The sequence below is a fragment of the Pempheris klunzingeri genome, chromosome 3 (assembly GCF_042242105.1).
Source record: "Pempheris klunzingeri isolate RE-2024b chromosome 3, fPemKlu1.hap1, whole genome shotgun sequence".
Classification (NCBI taxonomy): Eukaryota; Metazoa; Chordata; class Actinopteri; order Acropomatiformes; family Pempheridae; genus Pempheris; species Pempheris klunzingeri.
In genome coordinates this window covers 20531127-20554057 of record NC_092014.1, presented here as the reverse complement: position 1 = coordinate 20554057, position 22931 = coordinate 20531127, and the positions used below count along the sequence as shown (strand labels likewise).

Genomic DNA, 22931 nt, shown 5'->3' with positions numbered 1-22931 from the left:
ATAAAAACCAACAAGGTTGTTTATCTTCACCGTAACTCTAGATGTTGGAAGCTCCATCAAATGCACTGAATATTGTACCGTATTTCAGGCACTGCATCTCATGAATCTGGAGGGAAATTGTGTCTATACATTTTACTTCTCAGATAAACATCAGTTTCTAAACCATGACCGAAACAACTGCAATAACTTAGTGTTATACAGTATTTCTGTTCACCACAGCCTACAACCTCCCTCCCCCGGATGACACTCACATCTGCTACCTTTCCGTCTGCCTACTTTTTATATATTTGTCTAGCATGTTATCTAAAATGTAATATATATATCCAAGCTATTATTATTATTAAAACTAAAGACTCAACTGAACAAAGCGGGCAACTTTCCTTCGACCCCCAATGATTCCCAAAAGCTTCAGATTCACCGTATTGCGATTCAGTTAATGGTAATTTATTTAAGTGCTAATTTGTTTAGTAATACTGTACGTACTGCTAAAAGCAAACAAATAGAGCCAGCTGTCTCACTTTTGCGCTAGCTCATGTGAAAATGTGTGCTGCTATGACAATAATGATCCTTGAAATCTTGAATAAGGTATCACCAGGGTTATTACCGATATACCAACTGACTTGTTGTGGAATAAAATTGCATTCAATCAACCTAGCACAAACTGACTTCCACAGTACTTGCTAATTAACGAATACACAAGTGGTGAGTATGAGGTCTCTCTCTGTACTGATGGGTATCTTTAGTATCAGACAGTTTCAAATAAATACTTGCTTCTTTCTGCAGTTTAGGTAAACTAAAAGGGCATAAAGACCTAGATATTTTCCCTAAATATTAAAAATTACAGTTTGGATATTATTTACAGTGACACCTGTTGTTCCATATTGTTCTGCGCACTAAATAACATCACATCCATTTCTTGTCCTGTAGTTTTACCTGCAGGCACGGCTGACATGGCGTGGGGCTCGGCTGCTGAGGCCAGCGCTGCAGTTCTTCCTGATTCTGCTGGCAGTCTACACAGGTCTGACCCGCATCTCAGACTACAGGCACCACCCGTCCGACGTGCTAACAGGCTACATACAGGGAGCCCTCACCGCTTACTGGGTGGTCAGTATACCTTGCCTGCTTGTTTTTGTGCATCAGCGCGTGTCCTCATGACAGCGTGCGTTGAAATCTTAAGGTTGGGCATATGCTTGTGTGCTTCCCAGGCCTTCCACATCTCGTCCATGTTCAAAGGCCCGAGCTCAGGGCTCTCTCCGACGGAGACCCCGGATAGCCCCTTGTCGCCCCACCACACTGTCTGCTAAACCTTACGTCTACCAACCCTTGCCTGTAGCAACATTCACCTACTGCCTGTAGTCTGGTTTGGATAGACAAGAGATTTGAAGAATGTGAGACCATTTCCTGTGAAGTCAAACCACATACCTCAGTATTCGGACAGAGTGCCAGAGAGAGAAGGAGAGAGTAAGTGGCTCAAAAGAGACAACATACTGTATGACCTGAGAGAAAGAAAGAGGGATGGTGCTGAAAACTAGGCTGGCTGCTTGGCTGCTCGGCTGGTGCGTCGTGTGTGCAGCCGCCGTACTAGAGCCTTTGTCCTTGTGACTGACCTTAACTTCACATGTGATGTTTACCTGTGAGAAGAGACGACTGAATCCTGAACACACAAAAGCCACTACACCACTACCACTCTATACGTCACCTGTAAATATATACAGCTTTTGTACTCGAATGATACTGTAAAAGCACTTTTTGATTTCCATGTTAGTATTATTAATTACCACTTTGTAATGATTTGATACGTAGGATGTAATATATTTTATACAAACATGTAATATATCTTGTAGCTGTTTTGCTTGTTTGTTCGTTTTTACATAAACCCAGTGAATGTAATGGTGATGAAGGAAAGCACAAATAGCGAGAAAGCAACTCATTTTCCTAATGTGTTGTACTATTTAGATGTGGTAGGATATGTCCGTCCCGCAGTGTGCTGTATACTTATTGTATTACTGAGAGAATGAGGAGGAGTATATCTACATAACAGATATAGTCCTTGTTTGAAAAATATGGATGCTACTAGATGTCTGCCTTTTTCAATGCTAATGTATGTTGCTAGACTACTTACCAGTCAAAGATCACACGTCATTAAAGAAAAATGTGATTTTTATAAAAAAAAAAAAAAAAGATCCTTGTCCTTAAGCTCAGGCTGTGAAATTGTTCCTAAAATACATGCACATTGTATGAATAAAATTTATAGCTGTTATTGCATAATCTTTTAAAGATGATAACAGTACATCCTGAAGTTAATGCTGCATAAATTACACAGCCACTTTTAGGCAATGCAAGAAAGACACACATTATCATAATATCACTTTATAAAGTTAATACTGTGAACATGTAAGCAAAACAGTAGCCTATTTGAGAATGAGCAATGACTCTCTGGTCACCTGATTAATGAAAGTCCATTAGTCCCTGTGCTTTGGCTCTGTTTCTGGTCTGCCATTTGGTGCTGGGCAGGTAGTGTGCACTTTTTGCTGAAACCTGCTGCCTGCTGCTGCTGGAAATGAGGTTGATTAGAGAGGTGTGAATGAACCAAAACAGTAAACAGTAAACCAAAACAATTAGCTGAAAGATGCTAAAATGTTGAGCTAGAGGTGAGGGGATCAGAATTGGGCGATGAGTCTCTCTGGGTTTGTCACTATGAGCGACACCTTTCACATCACACATTTGATGTATTTTTCATATGAAAATATCGATAAGTGCAGCTTTAAGAAACAAGTTCAACAAACAGTTCTGACCATATATCCTATTGGAAACTCAGATATCTTTTAAGGTATCATTTTCATGGAGAATAACGTCCACGCAGCTGCACTTCAACTCCTAATTTTCTCACACACTCTTTTCTCTGAGTCGGCCCTGTGTTGACTGACAGTCCATCTTTACCTTGTTGGCATGCATGCCCTACATTTCCTACAATATGATTTTTCTGGTAGTCAGTTAAAGCTGATAAAGCTCTTTATAGCCCCAATTCATCTAACACGAAGTAACCTTTTCCTCTATCACAGTGGTGGAAGTACACACATCATTTACCTGAGTAAGAGCTGTAATACCATAACGTAAAAATTCTCAATATCTAAGTGATAGTAGGGAAGTATTATCAGCAGAAGTTAGACAGCGATGCATAATTATTAGATTATTGGTACAGATGAATGGATATGTAAGAAGCGTTAAAATGTTGCTAATTTAGCTGTTATATACTATTGTCTTTAATCTGTACCACTATTTCATATTATATGAAATAATTATATGTTTGATATATAAAAACAGCAAAGTAACTAATAACTGTAGCTGTCATGTAGAGTAAATGTAGGGGATCAAGAAGTGCAATATTTTCCTCTGACATGTAGTAAAGTAGATGTATAACAGTAGGAAAAGGAAGTACTCAAGTTAAACAAAAGCACATTAAATACAGTACTTGAGTAAAAGTTGTTAGCTGCATTAAACCACTGTAACACTATTTTTTAAAATCTTTTTATTCAACCACTGCGCTTTTGTTTTTTTACGATATGCCTATATATATCAGTCTCTCCTTTTCCGCGGCAGAGTTTCCTTTTTTCTGAAACCCTCCCTCTCTCTGTACAGCCACACAAAGAGAGAGACAGGAATATTTATTTCACATGTTTACTTCAACTTCAATAGCAATACAAGACAATCAGAACACTTGAGGTCGATATGTACAAGGATCTCAGGGGGCTGCAGAAAAGTTCTGAGGTTTTATATGATATCTCTGGCTCTGGAGTTCAAGAGTTCTGTTGCTATGACAAACTCCATGGCAACGAGTTCCATCACCAACAGTTAGTGGCAGGTGGAGGGGCGGCGGGGGGGCGGAGGTTTTGGTCTCGATGTGAAAATGGGATTGGTCAAGAGTTCAAAATCAGTCGGAGGGGATGTGTGTAAGAGGCCCCCCAGTTGATATTGATAAAATGCTTCACTGTGATACATTAATTATACAAGAATGATGTATATACAGGCACACACTCGCACTCACACACACACACACACACACACACACACATACATACACACACGCATGCTCATCAAGCTACACACACACTCGCATGTACGCTCACACACACATACACACACACACACTTCAGCACTCCTACATTATGTAGCCTTGTAAAGCCACTATAAAGTCATGCACATGTTCTTTGAAAGGATTTTTTGGCAACACACAAGTGCTTCTTTGACAAACTGTTTGCTTGCTACAGGGAGGGAAAACACCCAGCCGATGAACCAATAGAAACTCAGACGATGGGCAAAGAAGGATAAGCACTGATGAGCTGAGGGAAGACACAGCAGGTTTTCAGGAAAGAGAGAGGAGGTAGAGGAAGAGGAGGAGGAAGAGTTAAAAATGGATCACAGTCATAGAAAAGTAACAAAACATGAAAAGGGGGAAGTCTCGTGGTGATCGGGAGATAGAAGCAGGGAGGAGCCGTCACTGTCATCATCATTACCATCATCATCCATCATCACTACCCTCAACTGTGTCACCGTAATCATCATCATCATCATCATCATCATCATTTCCACCAGTTTGATCATCATTAATTGTTGTTATCACTTCCTTCTTCCTCCTGCCTGGTTTCTATGCCCCGATCACCACCGCCCTAGTCACAGGCTCGTCACCCGCTGCATCTGCCCGTCGTCTCCCTCAGAGGTGGGCTCTGCTGTGTACACTGCCTCTCCATTGGATGCCAGCGGCGGCGGCTGGTAGAAGGTCTGCAGGTGATTGGGCCTTGGGCCCAGTGGGGGTCGCCCCAGGCTGTAGGGAAGTTCCAGGGCGGGCCGCTGGGGCTGGCCAGTGGGGCTGACCTCTTCTGGACCTTCGGGGCTGCTGTCGGGGTACGAGAGGGTCGGAGGGGAGGTGCGGGTGTAGAAGCGAGGAGGGGAGCTGCTCCGGCTGTACACTTGGGGGGAGTGGCGGGAGTAGACATTGTTTGGAGGCGAATTAGTGTCTCGAGGAGCGAAGATATTCGTCGGGGGGGAGCTGCGGGGGAAGATGCTGATTGGCGGTGAGCGTCGATCTCCGGGGTAGAGCGGGGAAGGGTTTGAATCCCGGGCGTAGATAGGCGAGGAGTCAGGGTCGAGGTCGAGGTCAGGGGTCAAAGGCAGAGCAAAGCTGTCAGAATCCTCTCGTTCGCCATGGTAACGAAGAGATCCTCTTTTCCTCGCATCCAGACCTCCATCTTTGTTCTCAAACAGGAAAGACTCTTCTCTGTCTATATCCATCCCTCCCCTCCACACATCCAGTGCTCTATCCTTCTGTTTCTCATTCTCTCGTTCAATCCCTGCTCTCCATCCATCTCTGTCCTTTAAAAACAAGGATTCATCCTTCTCTCTCTCCATCCCGCCTCTCCATCCGTCAATCGCGAAATCTTTCTTCTGAGTTATAAAAGTCTCTTCCTGCTCAGTCTCTGCTCCTCCTCGCCACACCTCCATCCTTCCACCTCTCTTCTCCAGAAGATGAGATTCCTCCCTCCCTCTCTCCATTCTACCTCTCCATTCATCGATCTCTCCATCTCTCTTCTGAGAGGAAAAAGACTCGTCCCTCCCTCTCTCCGTTCCTCCCCTCCATTCGTCCATCATTCCCTCCCTTTTTAAGAGAAATGTCTCGTCCTTCTCTCTGTCCTGGCCGCCTCTCCATGTCTCCACGCCTGTGTCCCTCTGTTTCATCAGCAGCGGCTCTTCCAGAGCCTTGTACAGGGGCTCAGACTCCTGTGGGGGAGGGGGAGGAGGAGGCGGGAGGGGCCTGTCCCGATAACGATCCCTGTCTCTCTCCCTGTCCCTCTCTCTGTCTCTGTCCGTTCCTCCGCTCGACTCCACTGTGCTGCGGTGGCGGGACAGAGTACCAGGAGTGCGACTGAGCGTGGAGTAGGGCCGAGCCTGAACATCAGGGGGACGCGCTTGCTGCCTGTCCTGGAGCCCGCGGCGACCCAGAGTGCCTTGCAGCTGAGACAAGTCCCCGTCTTTAAGCAGCTCACGGGACTCAGAATCTCCAGAGGCCCGTGAATGTGACCAGCCATCCTGCAAGCGTGGCGTGGTGGCGTGATCTTGTCCACGTGGTGTGGAATGTGTCTCAGCGTCTTGTGTGTGGTGTCTCGTATGCGGCCAGCCCTCTTGTGTATTCTGGCGTGTGTTTGGCTGCATGGTGGCAGCCCAGCCCTCTTGGGGTGGCTGTGGGTGTCGAGTTAGAGTGGCAGTGTGAGTGAGAGCCGCCCTGTCGTGGTGGTGAGGCCTCGCCAGGCTTCCGTAGCGCTCTGGGGGAACAGGCATGGCAGCCGAGGGCCTCAGGTTGCTCTGCACCAGCTCTGAGATGATCATCTTTTCCAGCGCGGCTGCATCAGACAGGTTGCGGCGCATTCCGGTACCGCTGCTCAGGTCTGCGGCCCCATGGGGGGTGAGGAGAGCTGGGGAGATGTCATCCCCTCCTATTCCAACTCCTCCCTCCCTCAGAAGGTCAGTGCTGCCCACCACTCCAGCTCGGGACCCCGGTGTGGTTCCCAGACCGTGCAGGGTGAAGGTGTTGGGGGTGTAGCCTCCATTGAGACACACACTGTCCAAACCACAGGACTCTTGGCTCTGGGACACAACACCCTCTGTTGGAAGAAACATGAAGATGTTGATTACCAAACAGTGACATAATACGAAGAGGTTCACATGAATGAACATATGAATGAATGAGCAGAGTTTAGGGTTCATGTGCCTACTGAGGGTGTGGCTTTACCAAGAAGATCTGGGTATGATCTATGAATGGGCTATGAATAATTACTTTGTGCAAATATTGCACAGATTGTCTATGAATTGAACCACAGTACACGTGGAAGTGGCGCTCAATGATTTGAGTGAGCACAATAAAGGAGAGTTCATACTCTGCTTGTTTCTGAAGGTTCCTACTGGTCCACGTTAAGACAGAGAAACAGAGAGGGAGAGGGTCAAAAAACATTTAAAAGACAGAGATCCCAAGGTCAAACAAGGCCAAAAACTAAAAACAGAACAACACACTGGTATAAAACAAAACCACATCAGATTTTAACTCCACACATATACTGTACAGACACTGAAAAATGATAAACTGTACTGAGCAAAAGTTTTAGGCCACACTGGAAAATTCAGGGCCTGATTGATTATCGCCATATAATAAGGTATGCTGGCATTGGTGGGTAAACATGCCAAAGATGTTTCAGCTAATGTAGAGACTGTCTTTTTTATGTTATGTAAAAACTATGCCTTAACTTGAAAAGTTGACAAACTCTCTTTTTGTTAATAGTGTCACAGCCTTTGTCCTTCAGATACGTATATGTGGCTTATAATTTTAAAAACTCCAATTACAAATCAGTTTTGCCTTCAAATATCTAGTATAGGTCGGGCTCTCTTTAACAAACAAAATACAAAAAGTAGACACTTAAAAGTCACTACATCTGTCAGCGGCCTTCAGTAGATATTTTTCAATGTGGCATAAGAGTTCTGCAAGGTACCATGGTACACACAAGTAAAAGGACAGTAAAAGAAACCAACATAGAGAGGGAGAGTAAGTAAAATTAGGAGGAGTCACAGAACGTTGTGGTGAAATGTACCTGTGGAAGTGAAGGGTTGATTGTATCCCTGCGCCAGCATCGTGTCATAAGGAGAGGCTCCAGCATGAGTCTGCAACACTGGATTAGTGAGGAAATGGTTCCCCAAAGCTGCTGAGGATGGAGAGAGAGAGAGACAAATAAATATAACATTCTTGCAGAGCAGAGGGGGCAACGCTGAGGTTTAAAAGAAAAAAAGAAAAAATACAGTAATCTTTACCTCGGTTAAGAGTGGGCGTGTTGTTAACGTCTGCGGCGATGAAAGACGATTCAGTCTGTCTGCGAACAGTGTCGTTCCACATCCTCCTGATTCGACTCTGGAACAGAAATATTCCACACAAGGTCAAAACTGACTCGGACAAAGTGAGAGAGAGAGAGAGAGTCAAAGAGGCAGAGTGTATTTAATGTACTTGTCTATTGGCAGTAGCTCTCCGGCTCTGGCTGCTGGTGTAGCGGCTGTTGGACCGCAGGGCAGCACCCTTCACCGAGTCTGGAGAGCTGGAAGATGAAGTGGCGCAGCACTGCGAGAGACGCAGGCACCGGCCGTAGTCCTTCTGACCCTATGACACAATATTTAAACATATCACTTTAGCCCCAAATGATGACTTTACAGTCACATTCTTGCAATTACAAAATTACACATGAACACGGAGACATACCTTCCGGGCAAGGGTGCAGTGCAGGATAGTGATGAGGAGGGCCTGGGCGGTGTTGAGGGAGGAGAAGAGGTAAGCCAAGAGGAGAGACGGAGCAGACAGGAACATCAGGCCAGAGGACCAGGTGACGCTTTGCAGGAAGAGCAGCGTCAAGGAACCCACCGCCCACGCCCTGGAGACACCGGTGGAGGAGGGGCACGAGATAAATCGCATTTTATTTTCATTCTGACAACAAGAGGTCACTCACCTAAATCTGTTAGAATGCTTTTCTCATTCGATTTTTCAGACCAGCGCTTAAAATAGCAGCGACGGTTTAACTGTTCTTCTACTTTACAGGTCAACCATGGAGACAAAGAGAGCCGGGGTGCCTGTAACTAATATCAATGACTTGCAGGTTCAGAGAGGGCTTGCACACATCAACATCCATCAGAGTGGTTATGGACATTACTAACACACACCGTAGCTCCCTTTTTTTTAACTTCCATTTTTCATTTGTACAGGACTGCAAGGGTTTGACCTTTACATACTCAAGAGAATGCAATAAGAATAAGAAAAAGAATGAAGATATTTGAGTGCCTTTTATTCTGGTCTTCCAAAAGCTGTGAATGCTTGACTTGAAACTATTCAAAATGCAGCTGAGGCCACAATGAAATTCTGAAGCTCTACTAAGACAACAGAAAGACAATCTTACATCTGTTTCACATAATTGGCTCCCTGTCTCAGCTATGAGGCTTATTTAGCAGAGTGAAGTCGGGGGAAAACTTACACTCAGTAAAGTTAGTTTTTATCAATCTAGTTCCCCTTCTCAGTTCATTAATGCTTCTGTCCTCTTCTAATGACTGTATAATTGAAGCCAAAGCTACTGAAACACAAAGAGCTCAGCTTCAACAGACCAGCATGTAACGCTGAACTTACCTCAGGTTGTCATGGCGACTGGAGTCTGGCTTCAAAGCAGCAGTGCTGTGCATCTTGTGTAAGGTCATCACCAAGACAACCAGGTTCAACTGAGGTCAGAAAGAATAAAAAGCAAACAACGCTTAACATCGTATTCATTCATTAATATTGTATTCATTAATTAATGTTGTGTATAATGACTAAACATGAGGGTATTACAATGACTCAAAATAAAAAATGAAAAACTCACCGTAACGACAACACCAACGGGTCCGAGGAAACTCCAGATGAAGTAATTGTCTGTTCGCAGCCAGCATCTACACACAGACACACACACACACACACACAGAAACATACAAACAAATCACAATAAAATAAGAACCTCCAAAACAACAAAGTCAGACCCACGAATTTACAGATGTATTAAAGTAACCACTCCCATTAAAAACTGTGCACATGGACACACAGAAACACACACACACACACACGCTTGTCAACTTACGCTGTTTTTGAGCCGTAGCCTCTGAAGTCAATGGCTGCGGACACAGCCACCACCAGCCCAGGAATAGAGTAGCCACACAGATAGAAATACTTCCTCCTGGAGTTGCGTCCCTCAAACACCTCCCGTTGCAGCAAGTACAGTTCCACCCCCTCCAGACACAACCAGCAAAACACTGAGAGCAGCGAGAAGTGCAGCAGGCCAGCAATGATGGAGCACACAACCTGGAAATTTGGATGGAGAAGGAGGAATATTTTACAAAAAAGAAAGAACAGTAACATCCACCACATCACACAATACTATAATGTTCACCTTCTCGGCCTCTGTTCTGTATCTGTCCGATATCTGAGCACTCACTGTGTACTGAGTCTTGTTGGCACCCACGAGGAAGAGCAGTTCGGTGATGAGCAGGTTGGCCCACAGGTTGCAGTGGATGGTGCTGTGGTCTGTGTGCCAGGGCGCCCCCTGGCAGCACAGGGTGGTAAGGCAGGTGGCCAAACACACCAGTGCTACAGAGATCCCCACCCAGGAAACCACATAGACCAGAAGCTCCTCTACACCAACTCCTAACTGGTAAAGAGAAGCAGAGAGAAAAGAAAGAGCAGAGTGATTAAAGACCATTTTCAATGTGATCACAAAGAGTGCATGTATGAATGTAAAAGCATGTGCTGGTGCAGGTGGATGCATTTTGCCATGTGGCGTGCTTGTGAGTCTTTGCCTCTGTTTGTGTCCCTGGGTGTTACATAACATCCATTCAAATGAATAAAATCACACCCAACAAAGAGAACATCTTGCACAGAAATGCTTAATTAAATTTCATGGCATAAAAAAATACCCTGCAGCATTTATCTCTCTCTCTCCCTCTCTCCCTCTTACAACCCGCAATTATCAGCCCGTCTGTGCTTGATTTTTAAACAACATTTCAGAGACCACGGTCGGGGTGAGTTCTAACTGTGCTGCAGTAAAAAATGTGCATAAAGGTGGAGTCAGGAAGCCTTTGGTGATCAAAGATGGGGCTGGATTCATGAGGTTCAACTTTGGCACCTGGCCACTGAATGAAAAAACTGTGGCAAGAATAATGTGTAACACAGGACTTTCCCACTCTTGATCACCACATAGGAACAAATGCAAGATACACACAACAAAACCTTGTCCATTGTTGTTTTCATTGTTTCAGTGTCACACAAATTAAGCAGAAAGAAACCCACAGTGTAGCTTTCTGCTCTCCGTCTGCTGTTGCGTGTTGTTTTTGTCATATGTGTTACTTACAGCAGGTTGCTGATATGTCATGAGGACAGCGTAGCTGGACAGGTGGTTGCAGGCACAGGTAGTGTGTGTGTTGTTGGTGTGTAACAGGCGGCAGCCCTGCGTAGACCACCTGCCACTCCCAGAAACCCCTGATGCGTTCCAGAAAGAACAGTTGGGGCCAAAGTGGTTCTCCAGCTGTGGACGCAAACAAAACACACATCAGTGCCTATGAAGAACACCAAAACATGCACAATGGTGGGAATTTGCTAAAGTTTGAGGGAGACAGGCTCCCAAGCAGACCTGCAGGTGTCTGAGGGTGAAGATCACCGGCTCAGAGAGGTACACTCTGTTGGATCCTCTGTGCACAGAGGCGGAGATGACATGGGAGTTGACCACCAGGCTCCTACGCCTGGCCTCTGACCCCTGGCTTAGCCCCAGCCCGAGCCGCAGAGTGGAGTTCTGGGTGGTCAGGAAGGAGCCCAGGTTCTTATAGAGAGTGAGGACCAGCTTCACCTGGCCTGCAGAGGAAACCACAGAGGGTAGAACACAGAGTGAAGACAGGTACAACATATCTGTACTTCTAAAAGTGTTTTCTGATTCATCATGTTAAGGAAGGGACAGTTTTATCTTATATTTTATAATGTTTGGATTTTTGACATGTGGAGGAAAGCACATAACGCATGGTTTAACAACACAGGCAATATGCTGAATAATGCTGAGCTTTCATTGTACACAATGTTTATTAATTCTGGTGTGTCCCACAAACCATTGTTGCTGTACTGTTGCAGAGCCAATGCTGATATCTGCAAGATGCTGTCGCTGTCGTAGGAGTGAGGGAACGTCAGGTCCTGTATATCTGCCTCTGTGTTTAGCACATACACATCCAGATCTGCGCACATAGAGGAACAAATATGCACAAAAGGTTAACTGAACTGGTAATTTCCACAATTTGTGGAGCAAAGCCACTAAAAAAAGAGAAAAACCACCTACCAACATTCGGTGCCCGGTCACTGAAGCGGCCTTCGTAGAGATTGTTAGCCAATAGAAACGCTCCTTTCTCTACCGCATCTAAGAGCAGTGATGCTGAGCGGGACTGGTCAACGTTGCTCATATCCGCCCAGGACACCAGAGCCTCAGGACCCAACAGATTATCAACTGTCTGAACGACGGCCTGACAGAGAAAAGGACAGTGTTTTAGTCCTATCTGTCTATCTATCTATCTATCTATCTATCTATCTATCTATCTATCTATCTATCTATCTATCTATCTATCTATCTATCTATCTTACCTGAACATAAGCTCTGCATGTGCGTTCCCTCTTCTGCAGCTGAAAAGAGGACAAACATCTTTTGTTACAATCACCATCATTTCATTTCCAGGAAAGGTCAAGTACACATCTGCACTGGCAACAGGAACAGTTTACCTTGTTGTAATTGCGTGCTGCTGATTCTTTATTGGCTGGTCTCAAGGCCTGCAGCTGGGAGTCCAGGATGTCCAATAGCTGTTCAATTAGCCTGACGGACATGCTGACATCACCGGCATAGATCCGCCCCCGGGTCAGGTTGACCAACTCCCCGGCGATGTTGGCCGCGTTCTCTCCGCTCTTAATCTGGAGTGAGGTGGGGGTGTTTATAATGTCAAATATTTTGACATTTCAGAGAGAACTGCTTGCTGACTGGCTTTAGGGCATTTGCACAGTGTGTGTGGGTGTATGTGTGTATGTGCGCATGTGCGTGTGTGTGTGTGTGTGTGTGTGTGAATGTGTAACTAACCTTCTGTGCGATTTGGCTGACCCAGGGAGAGGTGCAGTTGGAAAGGTCAGGCCCTCTGGAGCTCCAGCCCACTGGAGACTGCATGCACTGATAGGAGGCTATACCTGCAGAGACAGGCAGGGCGACACAGGCAGTCAGAGAGAGAAAGAACAGTCCGTGTTCCACAGGACCTGAGGTGGTTTGCCACTATCTGTTTATCCATGCACATGTTTTCCCACGTGTCTTTTACCCTTGCATGCAACATTTTCTTTTGCAATTTTCTAGTAGCAGTTGTTCAGATGAACTGTGGCTGGATTAAATAAAACAATAACATCTGAATGAAGTTTATTATAATATTTTTAGGAAATAAACCCTAAATGTTGTGCCCATGTGTCTACTGGAGTCCAATGACGGATAAATCTGTGTTACCCTGGACTACAGGAGTCCAGACCAGCTCTCACATTAAAGTGGTTAAGATTAGCCTGCCTGTTTTCTTACAGAACAAGTTTCTTATCAGAATAGACTGGAGATTCATCCAGCAATAAACTGTCTTCTTCCTAAAGCTTTCCCCATAACCTTCTCACTAGCACCCTAGAGGCCTGACACTATGTGAGAGCACTTTAGTTATCCTTTAACAGATTCTAATAAATACCAATAAGCCCTCACTTTAACTGCAGATAGTGTACTTTCTTAAGTTATGTAAAAGCTTGCAGCGATGAAATGATAATATCAATCAAACTTTATGAAGGCAATTATTATTCAACAAAATCAGACAATTTTATCCCTTTCTAATTTTCCCTACTTAGACCCAAGGGGCTGGCTGGTGGTAAGAATGTAAAAAGGCTAAAAATCTCCAACAGCAACTCTCACAGAGGACTCAGTGAGAACAGGAGCTCCGCTGGCAATCGCTGAACCCCCATCTCATCATATGAACATGAACCAATGTTTTGCTGAGCTTTACTCAAACTTCCTATTATGATTAAGCTTTGTCCCATTTTCTCGGCCATCTGTGTCCACTCAGCATGTACCTTTCTTTCTGTACCTATCTGTACCTTTCAGCGGCATTTCAATTTTCCTATACACTCGTCACACACGCACTTCCATCGGGCCACTAAGTGGTTCTTCTTCCTCCATTTCTGAGCTTCCCATGGTGGAGCGGGCCCGCTGCAGCTCCTTCTTCTTTTTTTGGAACACTTTTGTCTGGGCTACCGCTCTGTTGTTTCTGTAGCTAGGCTACTGTCTGGCTCTTATCGCCTCCTGAATTTGACATCAACTCCCATTTTTCTGCCTTCTTTGACAGAATTAGATTTTCTTTTGCCACTTATGTACAGAAAGACTCCATAATAAGGTACAAGAAAAAGTTATATCGACCGTTACACAGGATTAAAAACTCTTGACATGTAAGGAAAACAAAGGTTGAGATTCTTTGCTTTCTTTCCACGTAAAGTGCAAAAAACCCCGCAAATTTACATATCCAGCTAACACGAAGCAACATCAGCATACATTTGGAGTCACCTGCTGAATGCAGGTACAATATTTACTCTCCTCCTGTCTCTGTTTTGGTCTTCATCAACTCCAGAATCTTGACAAAAACATCTGGGTTGCTGCCTTATTAGCTTGTTTGGCTGTCTTCACCAGAGAGCATTCATAGCTTTGTCTGGGTGCCATCGGGTGCTGTGCAGGTTTGCGTGCAGAGGGTGTTATCAGAGCTTTTTTGCTAAAAACAGCTGTCTGCTGCTGAGGGGAGCTCTGTGACTGAATCATACAGCAAATGTAGCATAAATACAAAACTATGAGCTAAAAGAGGCTCAAAAGCTCAGCAAAGCAGCAGGTGGGTGACAATTCTCTGTCTTTTAACCCTCCAGAGTCTTGGGGTAAAATGGCAGTTTTTTACTACTTCTCATTTTCCTTTGTGTTTCCCATTAAAACTGTTTAGCTTGCTTTCTTTGTGTTTGTGTCTTTGATGCCGACGGGCGGTCCGAGACTCTGAAGAGTTAAGTGGAGCTCTCTATCTGTTAAATTGTTGCAAACATTACATAAAGGATTAAAATTCTGCTTCGTTTACATGGTATTTTATTACTGGAACAAAGAGACATGGGCACATCACCTCTGTGCTCGCCTCCCTGCAGTGGCTTTGTTATTTTCAAGGCTTAAACGTCCTTCTCCCGAAATATATTTGTAGGCTCTTTCATCCACTAAAATCAGCAAATGGAGCCCTGCAAGTTATTCCAAGGTCACAGTTGGTGACAAAGAGGAACTCTCTGCCCACTAAACTCAGATACACTAAGTCTCTTTAGTCTTTTAAATCTCATCTTAAAACTGTTCTCTTTGTAAGAGCTTTTAGTAATGTTTGATGTGTTTTTATTCAAGCTGTTTTATTCTTTTTCATTGTTTTCACTCCTTATGTGCTTATGTCTTTTGGTTTTATTCTCATTTAATTATTGTTATTATTATTACCACTATTAGGGTACAACAGCAATTGTCACACACCAGTTCTGTAAATTAGGTGTAAGTGTAAGTCAACAGCCACACCCGTTTTCAGTTATAAACATGATTTAATATTAGATTATTCCCCCGGTGTAATCATCACCTCTGTGCTGTGACCATGTCTAAACTATTCAACATGATGAGGATGAGGCAAAATGTACCACAGGCTTATCTGCATAATCTGCATAACAGCTTTTCTCCTCCAAGGGAGCGCTGGGCTGGAGACAGCTGCTCAGCGAGAGGAAGAGCTGATGAACTCAGCTTGTCTCAACTCTATAACCTCTTTCTTCTTCTCGCTCATCTGAAGGCAAGTTCAAAGAGAGGACATCCGACTACATTTCAAAGGGAAACGAGATACAGACACACGCATGCAAATACCACACACACATACACACACACAGCACAACGCAACACACAGACTGGCATACGCACATCTGCACGCACACATAAGTGTCACACCTACCCAGTGACCCTTTAGGGCAGGGCCTCTCCACTGTCTCTCCCTTCAGGGTGGGCGGCCACTGCACCCCTCGTGCCACCCGGCTCTCACATCCTCCCACCTGACCGGGGGCCCCGGGAGCCAAGGGGACACGCAGAGGTGGGCGCGGGGTCAGAGGGACCATGGCTGTGATCGGCCGCTGATCAAAGGGTCCTCGGTTGATGACGCCAATTGGGTGAGAGGCCGACGGCCGCACTGGGGTCAGTGCGACAGTGGCTGTGTAGGAGCGGACGGTCGTCATCAGAGAGGAGAGGGGACCTGAAGGGAGGGAAACACTGTTGATTCTCCTCTTTCATAACAAATACACAAGTGCAGTTGTTTCACAAACCTTTAGTGGGTGGAGGCGGTGTGAACTGTAGCGGGTATCTCAGCACGTAGTAGTTATTCCACACATACAGCTGGTTGTCTCTGGGGTTGTAGTCTATGGAGGAGATGTACTGGTAAGGGTTGGGGAAAGGTATTTGAACGGGCAGCTCCTGTCCACGGCTGGTGTCGTAGGCATAAACCACCATGTCGCTGCCGACTCGGCCTTCTGCCTGCCCCTCATCGTCCTGGAAGACGGAGCGCACGGCGTAGAGGACACCACAGGCCATGAAGGCGTTGCTCGCCCCACGCTTGTCAAAGCCGGTGGCCCACGTGCCCTCGAAGCGCAGGGTATACGGGTTCACCTGACCAACAAAAAAGACATGGGAAGATGAGAAAATTCAGCAAAAAAAACTCCTTCCAATCTTCATTCTGTTTTCAGTCCTCCTACTGCACCTGGCTGACCACGATGCGTCCATTATTGGCCTCAGTAGAGTAGATCACCCAAAGGCCGTTCTCGTCCACCGCCAGATCGATGTCTGACTTCCCTCCCCAGCGGTAAGGTGAGGTGTCGTGATAGTTTGCATTGACAACCACTGCCTCGCCACTCTTGATGCGTGTCCGCAGGTCATATTTGACCAGGTTGCGCGTTCGCTCCTTGTTGTAAAACACAGCGCCGTCATACACCACAAAGCCTGTACCGTCCACACGGCTGGGCAACCTAGGACAGAGAATGATCAAATGACACGAATGAATGAAATATGGAGTGTACATGCAAATTCACACTGTTTACATGAGGTTGTAATTCATCTTATTAATCAGGAAAATAGAGTTAAAGGCCCTGAAAACCTATTTTCTCTATCACCTTAAAATCATTACACAGGTCGTACATGAACACACGATTTTCTGTAATCAGTTTTGGGTGATGAACATGAAGGATCTCTATCCTTGTGTATTCACCTGTGCTTTGAAGTGGACGGGATATTTCAATTTGAATCAATGAACCGATCAGGATTTAGCACTGTTTGAATCTTAATCTAATGACAGTTCTGGGATTGTTTGCTCATGCCAGGCCACTGCTTGTGTAATATTCATAATATCATAAATAAGGATATTATTTTCAGAGGTTCAAAGTTGTAATCCTTAGGATTTACTGTGGTAACCTGTGGGTGCTGCTGGTACCACTACAAAAGATTTAATAAAACAAATGGCCATGAGTTACATAAAGCTGAATCAGCTGCTACATGCAGTTTTTTGTGCATCCCTAGTGCATTTTTATTGTATGCGTTGTCTTCTCTCACTATTGTGGACTTGCCCTCCAGCAGTAGTCAGGCAGTGCGTGTTCATGTGTTGGAGTCTTTGGAGGGGAGCCTGAAGGGACAGGGTAGGATTTTAAGGGTTGGATACTTTTAAAATCTAGCTACTCTTGTCTTCAATTCTTCAGACCCTGCCTTTAAAGTCAATTTTCCAGGGACTTTAAGTTCTCAGTTAGAAAGGAAATGTTGCTCTTACTTTAACCTCCAAAGGCTGCAACTAATATTTATTTTTGGCATAAATGACATTTTCCTATATATATAAACAGTTAACCTCTGCAAACTGTGTATTCAGACTTTAACAAAATTGGGAGTATTGAACAATTATTATTATTATTTTTTTTTTAAATAACGTTTTAATGTATAGATTTTCAAAAAATAACAAAAAGAACATTCAATAAATAGTACCTTGTTTTGTCTGTAACTTATCGTTTAATAAACTAGTTCAGCAGCACATACAGTGTACACAGACAGTACTCACTTATAGGTGGTGGTGACTCTGTTCTGGCGGTAGTCGTCCCACGAGGCGTACTCATACAGCATCTCTGTCCTGTATGGTGTCCACGGCATGACGTACAGCCTGTCACCAGCTTGCAATGGGTCCTTACACCACGCCCCCGACTGATGCTCCGCCTCCAGGAGTGATGAGGCCGGCTGGATGCTGAGCAGTGAGCCGGGACACACGAAAACTGGAAGACGGGAATTAGAAAGGGTAGACAGCAGAATGCAGGAAAGAAGACAAAGAGGCCGGGAGAAGAAGAGCGGGGAAGGAAGCGAGGGAAAGAGTGGACAGATAGTGGAAGCAGGTGTGGGGAGAAAATGGATGCATGAAAAATGGATTGAATTAGATGCATTTGATGCAGCAAGAGGGAAAAAGAATGAAGAGAAAAAGAGAGAGGGATTTAAAACATCTGTGCTAATCTTGAAATGAAAGCAACAGAAGAGACGTAAAAGTGTTGAAAATCACACACACTGTTAATGTGTGTGTGGTGAGTAATACAACAGGGACACTGCAATGAAAGGTGTGTGAGTCTGTATATATGCTTTGTGTGTGTATGCATGTGGGTGTGTGTGCGCGCCTGTGTGTGTGTGTGTGTGTGTCTGTGGGGGTTAGTGCAAAAAGAGTGAAAAAAGAGTGTGAGGTAGAATCAGGGACGCAGAGGGCGGGGCTAAATTTTGCCTTGAAGTGAATGAGAGGGCAGGTTAGTTTACGCCGAGCACAACGATTGGTCCACCCACATGTCAATAACTGTATGGACACATATGTATACTGTACAGTCTCACACTGGCATGCAAATAGGCATGCACACACACTCACACACATAAGCAGTGCTTGGTAAGCACACATCCAGACGGATATATAATCACACACATTTGGTCTTATTTTTCCTATGAAGATAAATAAGGGGCTCTTCCTATAAGGGAAGAAAAGGGAAAATAAGCACGAAGAGGATGATCAGACAAGAAGGATTGGGAGAAAGAAAGAAAGAAAGACAGACAGACAGAAAGAAAGAAAGAAAGAAAGGTGCTTGTGTGTGCAAAGGAAATAGAGCAGAGCAAAGGTAAAAAGAAGATTATGTTTATATTTGTGTGTGCATAGAGACAGAGGGAGAGAAACAAGAGACAGAGAGATCGACCAGGAGCAAAGGAGGAAGGAGAGGGAAAGGAACTGGAGAGAGAAAGAAAGAGAGAAAAGAGTAGGACTAGGTGCAGAACCTGGATAAAATTGGATAAAAGGACGGGTTTCCATACAACAAGAGATGGATAAAAAATGGGGAGGAAAAAAAAAAAACTCAGTAGGAAATGAAAAAAGGGGGGCAACATCCAGCATGACTACGAAACAACGTCCTAGGGTAGGAGGAAGAGAGAAATGGTAGAAAGAGGAAGAGAAGGAGAGAAAAGAGGAAGGTCGGGGGTAAGGAGAGATCAAGATGCTACAATGTATTGTCTTTACCTTTTTGGTCCACTTCTACTCAAGCATAGGAAAAAAAAGAGGGAGAGAAAGAAAGAGAAGTCAGAGGGTGAAAGAAGGGAAGTGAAGAGAAGAAAGCAAGAAAGAAAGAAAGAAAGGAAGCAAGAAAGAAAGAAAGAAAGAATTGCACAGATAAAGACTTTGGAACTCATTCTCACCACAAACATTATAGTTCACATAAAAGAAAGAAGAAGTACAAAAGAGACCCTGCATACCCCCCTCTTCTCCTCTGCCCTCCCTTCTCGCCCCGTCACTCCCCCTTTTCCCTCCCTCCCTCCCCCCTGATCTCTCCTTCCCTCAATCAGGCTCCTGTGGAGAAAAGAGAGCAACTCCTGTGGTGTGAATCTGAAAAAGAAAACACACACGCATGCATGCGCAAGTGCATACGTGCACTCTTGCATACACACACGCGCGCGCACACACACACACACGCACGCACGCACACACAGATGACATACAGTATGAAAATGTCCTACTGTTTCCCTCTCTGTACTTTCTCCATCCAACTTTTGTATTTCACACACACTCACACATGCAAACTTGATAACACACATTCATCCCCTGAGAAAAAAAACTTTTCTATCCATCAATCTCTCAGGGATACAGTCGACATCAGAGGTTTAAAGAACAAAAAAAAAAAAAACACCTTAAACCTAAAATGTAGCTAGACAAAAATAGGTTAAATCTCTGTGTTATGCATGCACATGCACATATTTGCATGTAATAGTGTTTGTGTGCGTGTGTTTATGTGTGTGATTATATAAATGCACACTCACTGTAAGGAACGCACTCATACTGGATCTCCAGGTACTTGTATGTTCCAGGACAGGGGTCTGGGAAGACGTCGACCCCTGCGACCACCACACACTGAGTCCTGTTGTTACACCTGGAGGACAACAGATGGATGGATGGATGGATGGATGGATGGATGGATGGATGGATGGATCAGTGACAGGGATGGCAGAATGGGAAAACAAAGAAGGGAGGGACAGTGATTAACAGACAAGAAAGGGGAGGCAAAGGACACTCCGTTTGTCGACTCTCCCTCTACCTCTCACTGAATATTGATCAGTTCTTCTAGGAAAACACTGCTGAGTACACAGCTAATGGTGCAGCCAGGCACTCACACTCAGCTGGAGAGATTACTGCACTCGCACACACACATGACTTACACCACAAGCATCGGCTTTGTCTAACGTTTCTTCTGACATGAACCCACATGCGTGTTGTACAGCAGCGCACATACTGCATGTACGAAACAGTAGATGCTCTCATTGATTGGTTTAACTGCTTCCAAAATGTTTGCACATACTCAAATAGCACAAGAATGACATTACAATTTGTGTCTCTGCTGTGTAATTCAAGCACTGACACAAACACACTATACACTCAGCGAGATGTGTAACCCAGCACATACACACCTCTGGGCCATGATCTTGAGTGCGTCAGGGAGGTAACACTGTGTGTTCTCCATCTGGAAAGGGTCTGCGTCACAGATCTTGTCATCGGTGCGTCCATAGTTGGCAGTCTCCACCATGACCACGTCACTTCCTGGGCAGCGCAGCTCTATGGGGTAGCCCTCGCACGCCAGCTCCCTGCGCAGCAGCCCAAACGGCATGGCAGCCCGGGACATAGCTGCTCATGTGGGGTGGAGGTGGATGGGGGTGGGGGGGAGTAGAAGAAAAGGAGCAAGAAAAAAATTTTTTTTTATAAAAGAACAATTAGCCTTTCCTTTGGCTCCAGGCCGCCAAACTCTGAGCCATGAGCTGTCTAGTTAACAGAAGTAATTGTGATGTTCTGTAAACTTAGACAGCAAATTAATTTGATCATAGTTGCTTTTATCTCTAGGAATAGGAAAAAGGGGATAATGTGATTTGTAGGAGCCTGTATGAAGAGCTAAAGGGCATTCTAGCTATTTAGTAGTTGGGGCACTCACAAGAAAAGAAACAAGACTAAAAGTCTACAGTCATCTACATCTCTGTATATTTACATAGGTATATGTAAATACTGGTTTAAGGGATATAATCAGCGGTGCAAAACACCAGCAGGTATGCTGATGAACACTAATAATAATTCCCCACTTAAACAAATGTTGTGTAAATGTAAAGACCGTACTCTGATTACCACAATCTAGGCATGCCTACCTGTGTTTGATAAGCACAACATAGTTAACACATGTCTGCACTGTTAACACCTCATGTGTGATTTAATTTAATTTAAATCTAATTTGAATGCACACTTGTGAAAGCGAACGCTGGAAGGTTTCCAGAGTGTGATTGTCGACATAAATCACACTGCACCTCCACTGGGACACCAACATGTGATGTAATTCATCACAATATCTTCAGTGTCGGTGAGGATGAAGCATATCCTACTGTCTGTCAGGTCTTTGGTAAACACTATCTGACAGGTATACAATTTTATTTTCCTTTCTTCTATGAGGCTGGATCTAGAGTGTGTGTGTGTGAAAACTCACCTGACTGCCATATTAATCCGCGTAAACCAGAGTTATTGAAGAAAATCACATTACCATTACCTTAATCCGGTTGTTCACATCATCTTGAGTATCATGTACACATGAAAAGGTGTTTGCTGCATGAGGATTAAATCCACATTTAAAGCGAACATGTCTGTGTGATCAGTATGCCGCTGGTGTACTGTAACTGTCTGTGGTGCTGAATGAGCTACAGGCGGCTTCTGAGACACTCCCTTTGGCAAGCTGCACACTTCAAATGTTTTGGTAAGCTTTCGCTTATGTAGGTCAAAGAATTTCCTGGCCAAGATGAGGCAGTGAGCTGACTTCCACTTTTCATGATGACTCTGCTCACTTACGAAACACTGACTTATACCTGAGTCACACAAATCTATGTAGCGCCGGCACAATCTATTGGTTCACTTTTTTCATGATTCATTTTGCCTATTGTTGTGTCAGGACCATACTACCTCGGTGCCGTGGCTCTTACCTTGGTAGGAGGGGGCGACGTGAGCCAGAGTGAGCACACACACCCCCAGGAACCAGAGTGACACAGCCATGCTGGGCAGGAAGAGTTAGGACGTCACACCACCAGCCGCGTTAGGAGAGCCTGGGGAGGAAGCAGTGAAAGCAATGAGATTGAGACTGAAGAAATCTGTGTGTGTGTGTGTGTGTGTGTGTTAGATGGTCTATAACACGCACTGACAATGAATGAGAGCACGTGCGAAACCACAGCAGGGTGGGAAGAGGACAGAATAATGGAGAGACAGACAGAGAGGAGAGCGATAAATAGAGATAACAATTGAGCAATCGTTGCAGAGAAAAGTCCCTCAATCTGCTGTTACCATAGTGATAGCACAGTGCAGTCTGAGGGAGCGAGGGAGCGAGAGAGCGAGAGAGCGAGGAGATATGCTGGGTGTGTGCATCTGTGTGTGTTTGTGGGTGAAAGCGTACGGGTGTGAGTACGTGTTGTAAGTCCGTAATTAGCTAGGAGCAACAGTGGCCACTGACCCATAAAAGAGTCTTAATCTTTCTATCCTAACACACACACACACACACACACACACACACACAGACACACACAGACAGGCAGAGAGCTTAGGCCACTTTTCAGTAATCCTAAATAAATGATGTTGGGTAGAGGATCTCTTCCCCAGCAGGGGTAACGAGGTAAACAGCTGACTGAAGGCGCAGGTGATCAGAG

At 44.8% G+C, this 22931-nt stretch overlaps 2 protein-coding genes across 2 annotated transcripts in view; one reads left to right on the top strand and one right to left on the bottom strand.

Annotated features, from left to right (window-relative positions):
• The window catches only part of LOC139198913 (phospholipid phosphatase 3-like), a 5803-nt gene extending 3754 nt beyond the window's left edge, over window positions 1-2049 (top strand). The window contains exons 5-6 of the mRNA XM_070827895.1: window positions 928-1104; window positions 1206-2049. Coding sequence (XP_070683996.1) covers window positions 928-1104; window positions 1206-1304 — 276 coding nt within the window. The 3' untranslated portion in view covers window positions 1305-2049. The remainder of the gene's footprint in view (window positions 1-927; window positions 1105-1205) is intronic.
• A 2574-nt stretch (window positions 2050-4623) lies between these two features.
• On the bottom strand, window positions 4624-22309 carry LOC139223426 (adhesion G protein-coupled receptor L1-like). The gene is made up of 25 exons (XM_070855342.1): window positions 22218-22309; window positions 20676-20889; window positions 20031-20140; window positions 19237-19251; window positions 17764-17971; window positions 16426-16690; window positions 15995-16334; window positions 15631-15924; window positions 12702-12805; window positions 12353-12538; window positions 12218-12256; window positions 11919-12099; window positions 11695-11817; window positions 11229-11446; window positions 10950-11123; window positions 10038-10250; window positions 9684-9904; window positions 9432-9498; window positions 9203-9291; window positions 8291-8459; window positions 8042-8191; window positions 7852-7948; window positions 7635-7745; window positions 6930-6953; window positions 4624-6656 (listed from the first exon to the last, which is right to left on the bottom strand). Exons 1-25 carry the CDS (start codon window positions 22285-22287, stop codon window positions 4672-4674), a joined length of 5667 nt encoding a protein of 1888 aa, XP_070711443.1. The 5' UTR covers window positions 22288-22309; the 3' UTR covers window positions 4624-4671.
• Window positions 22310-22931: the final 622 nt, after the last annotated feature.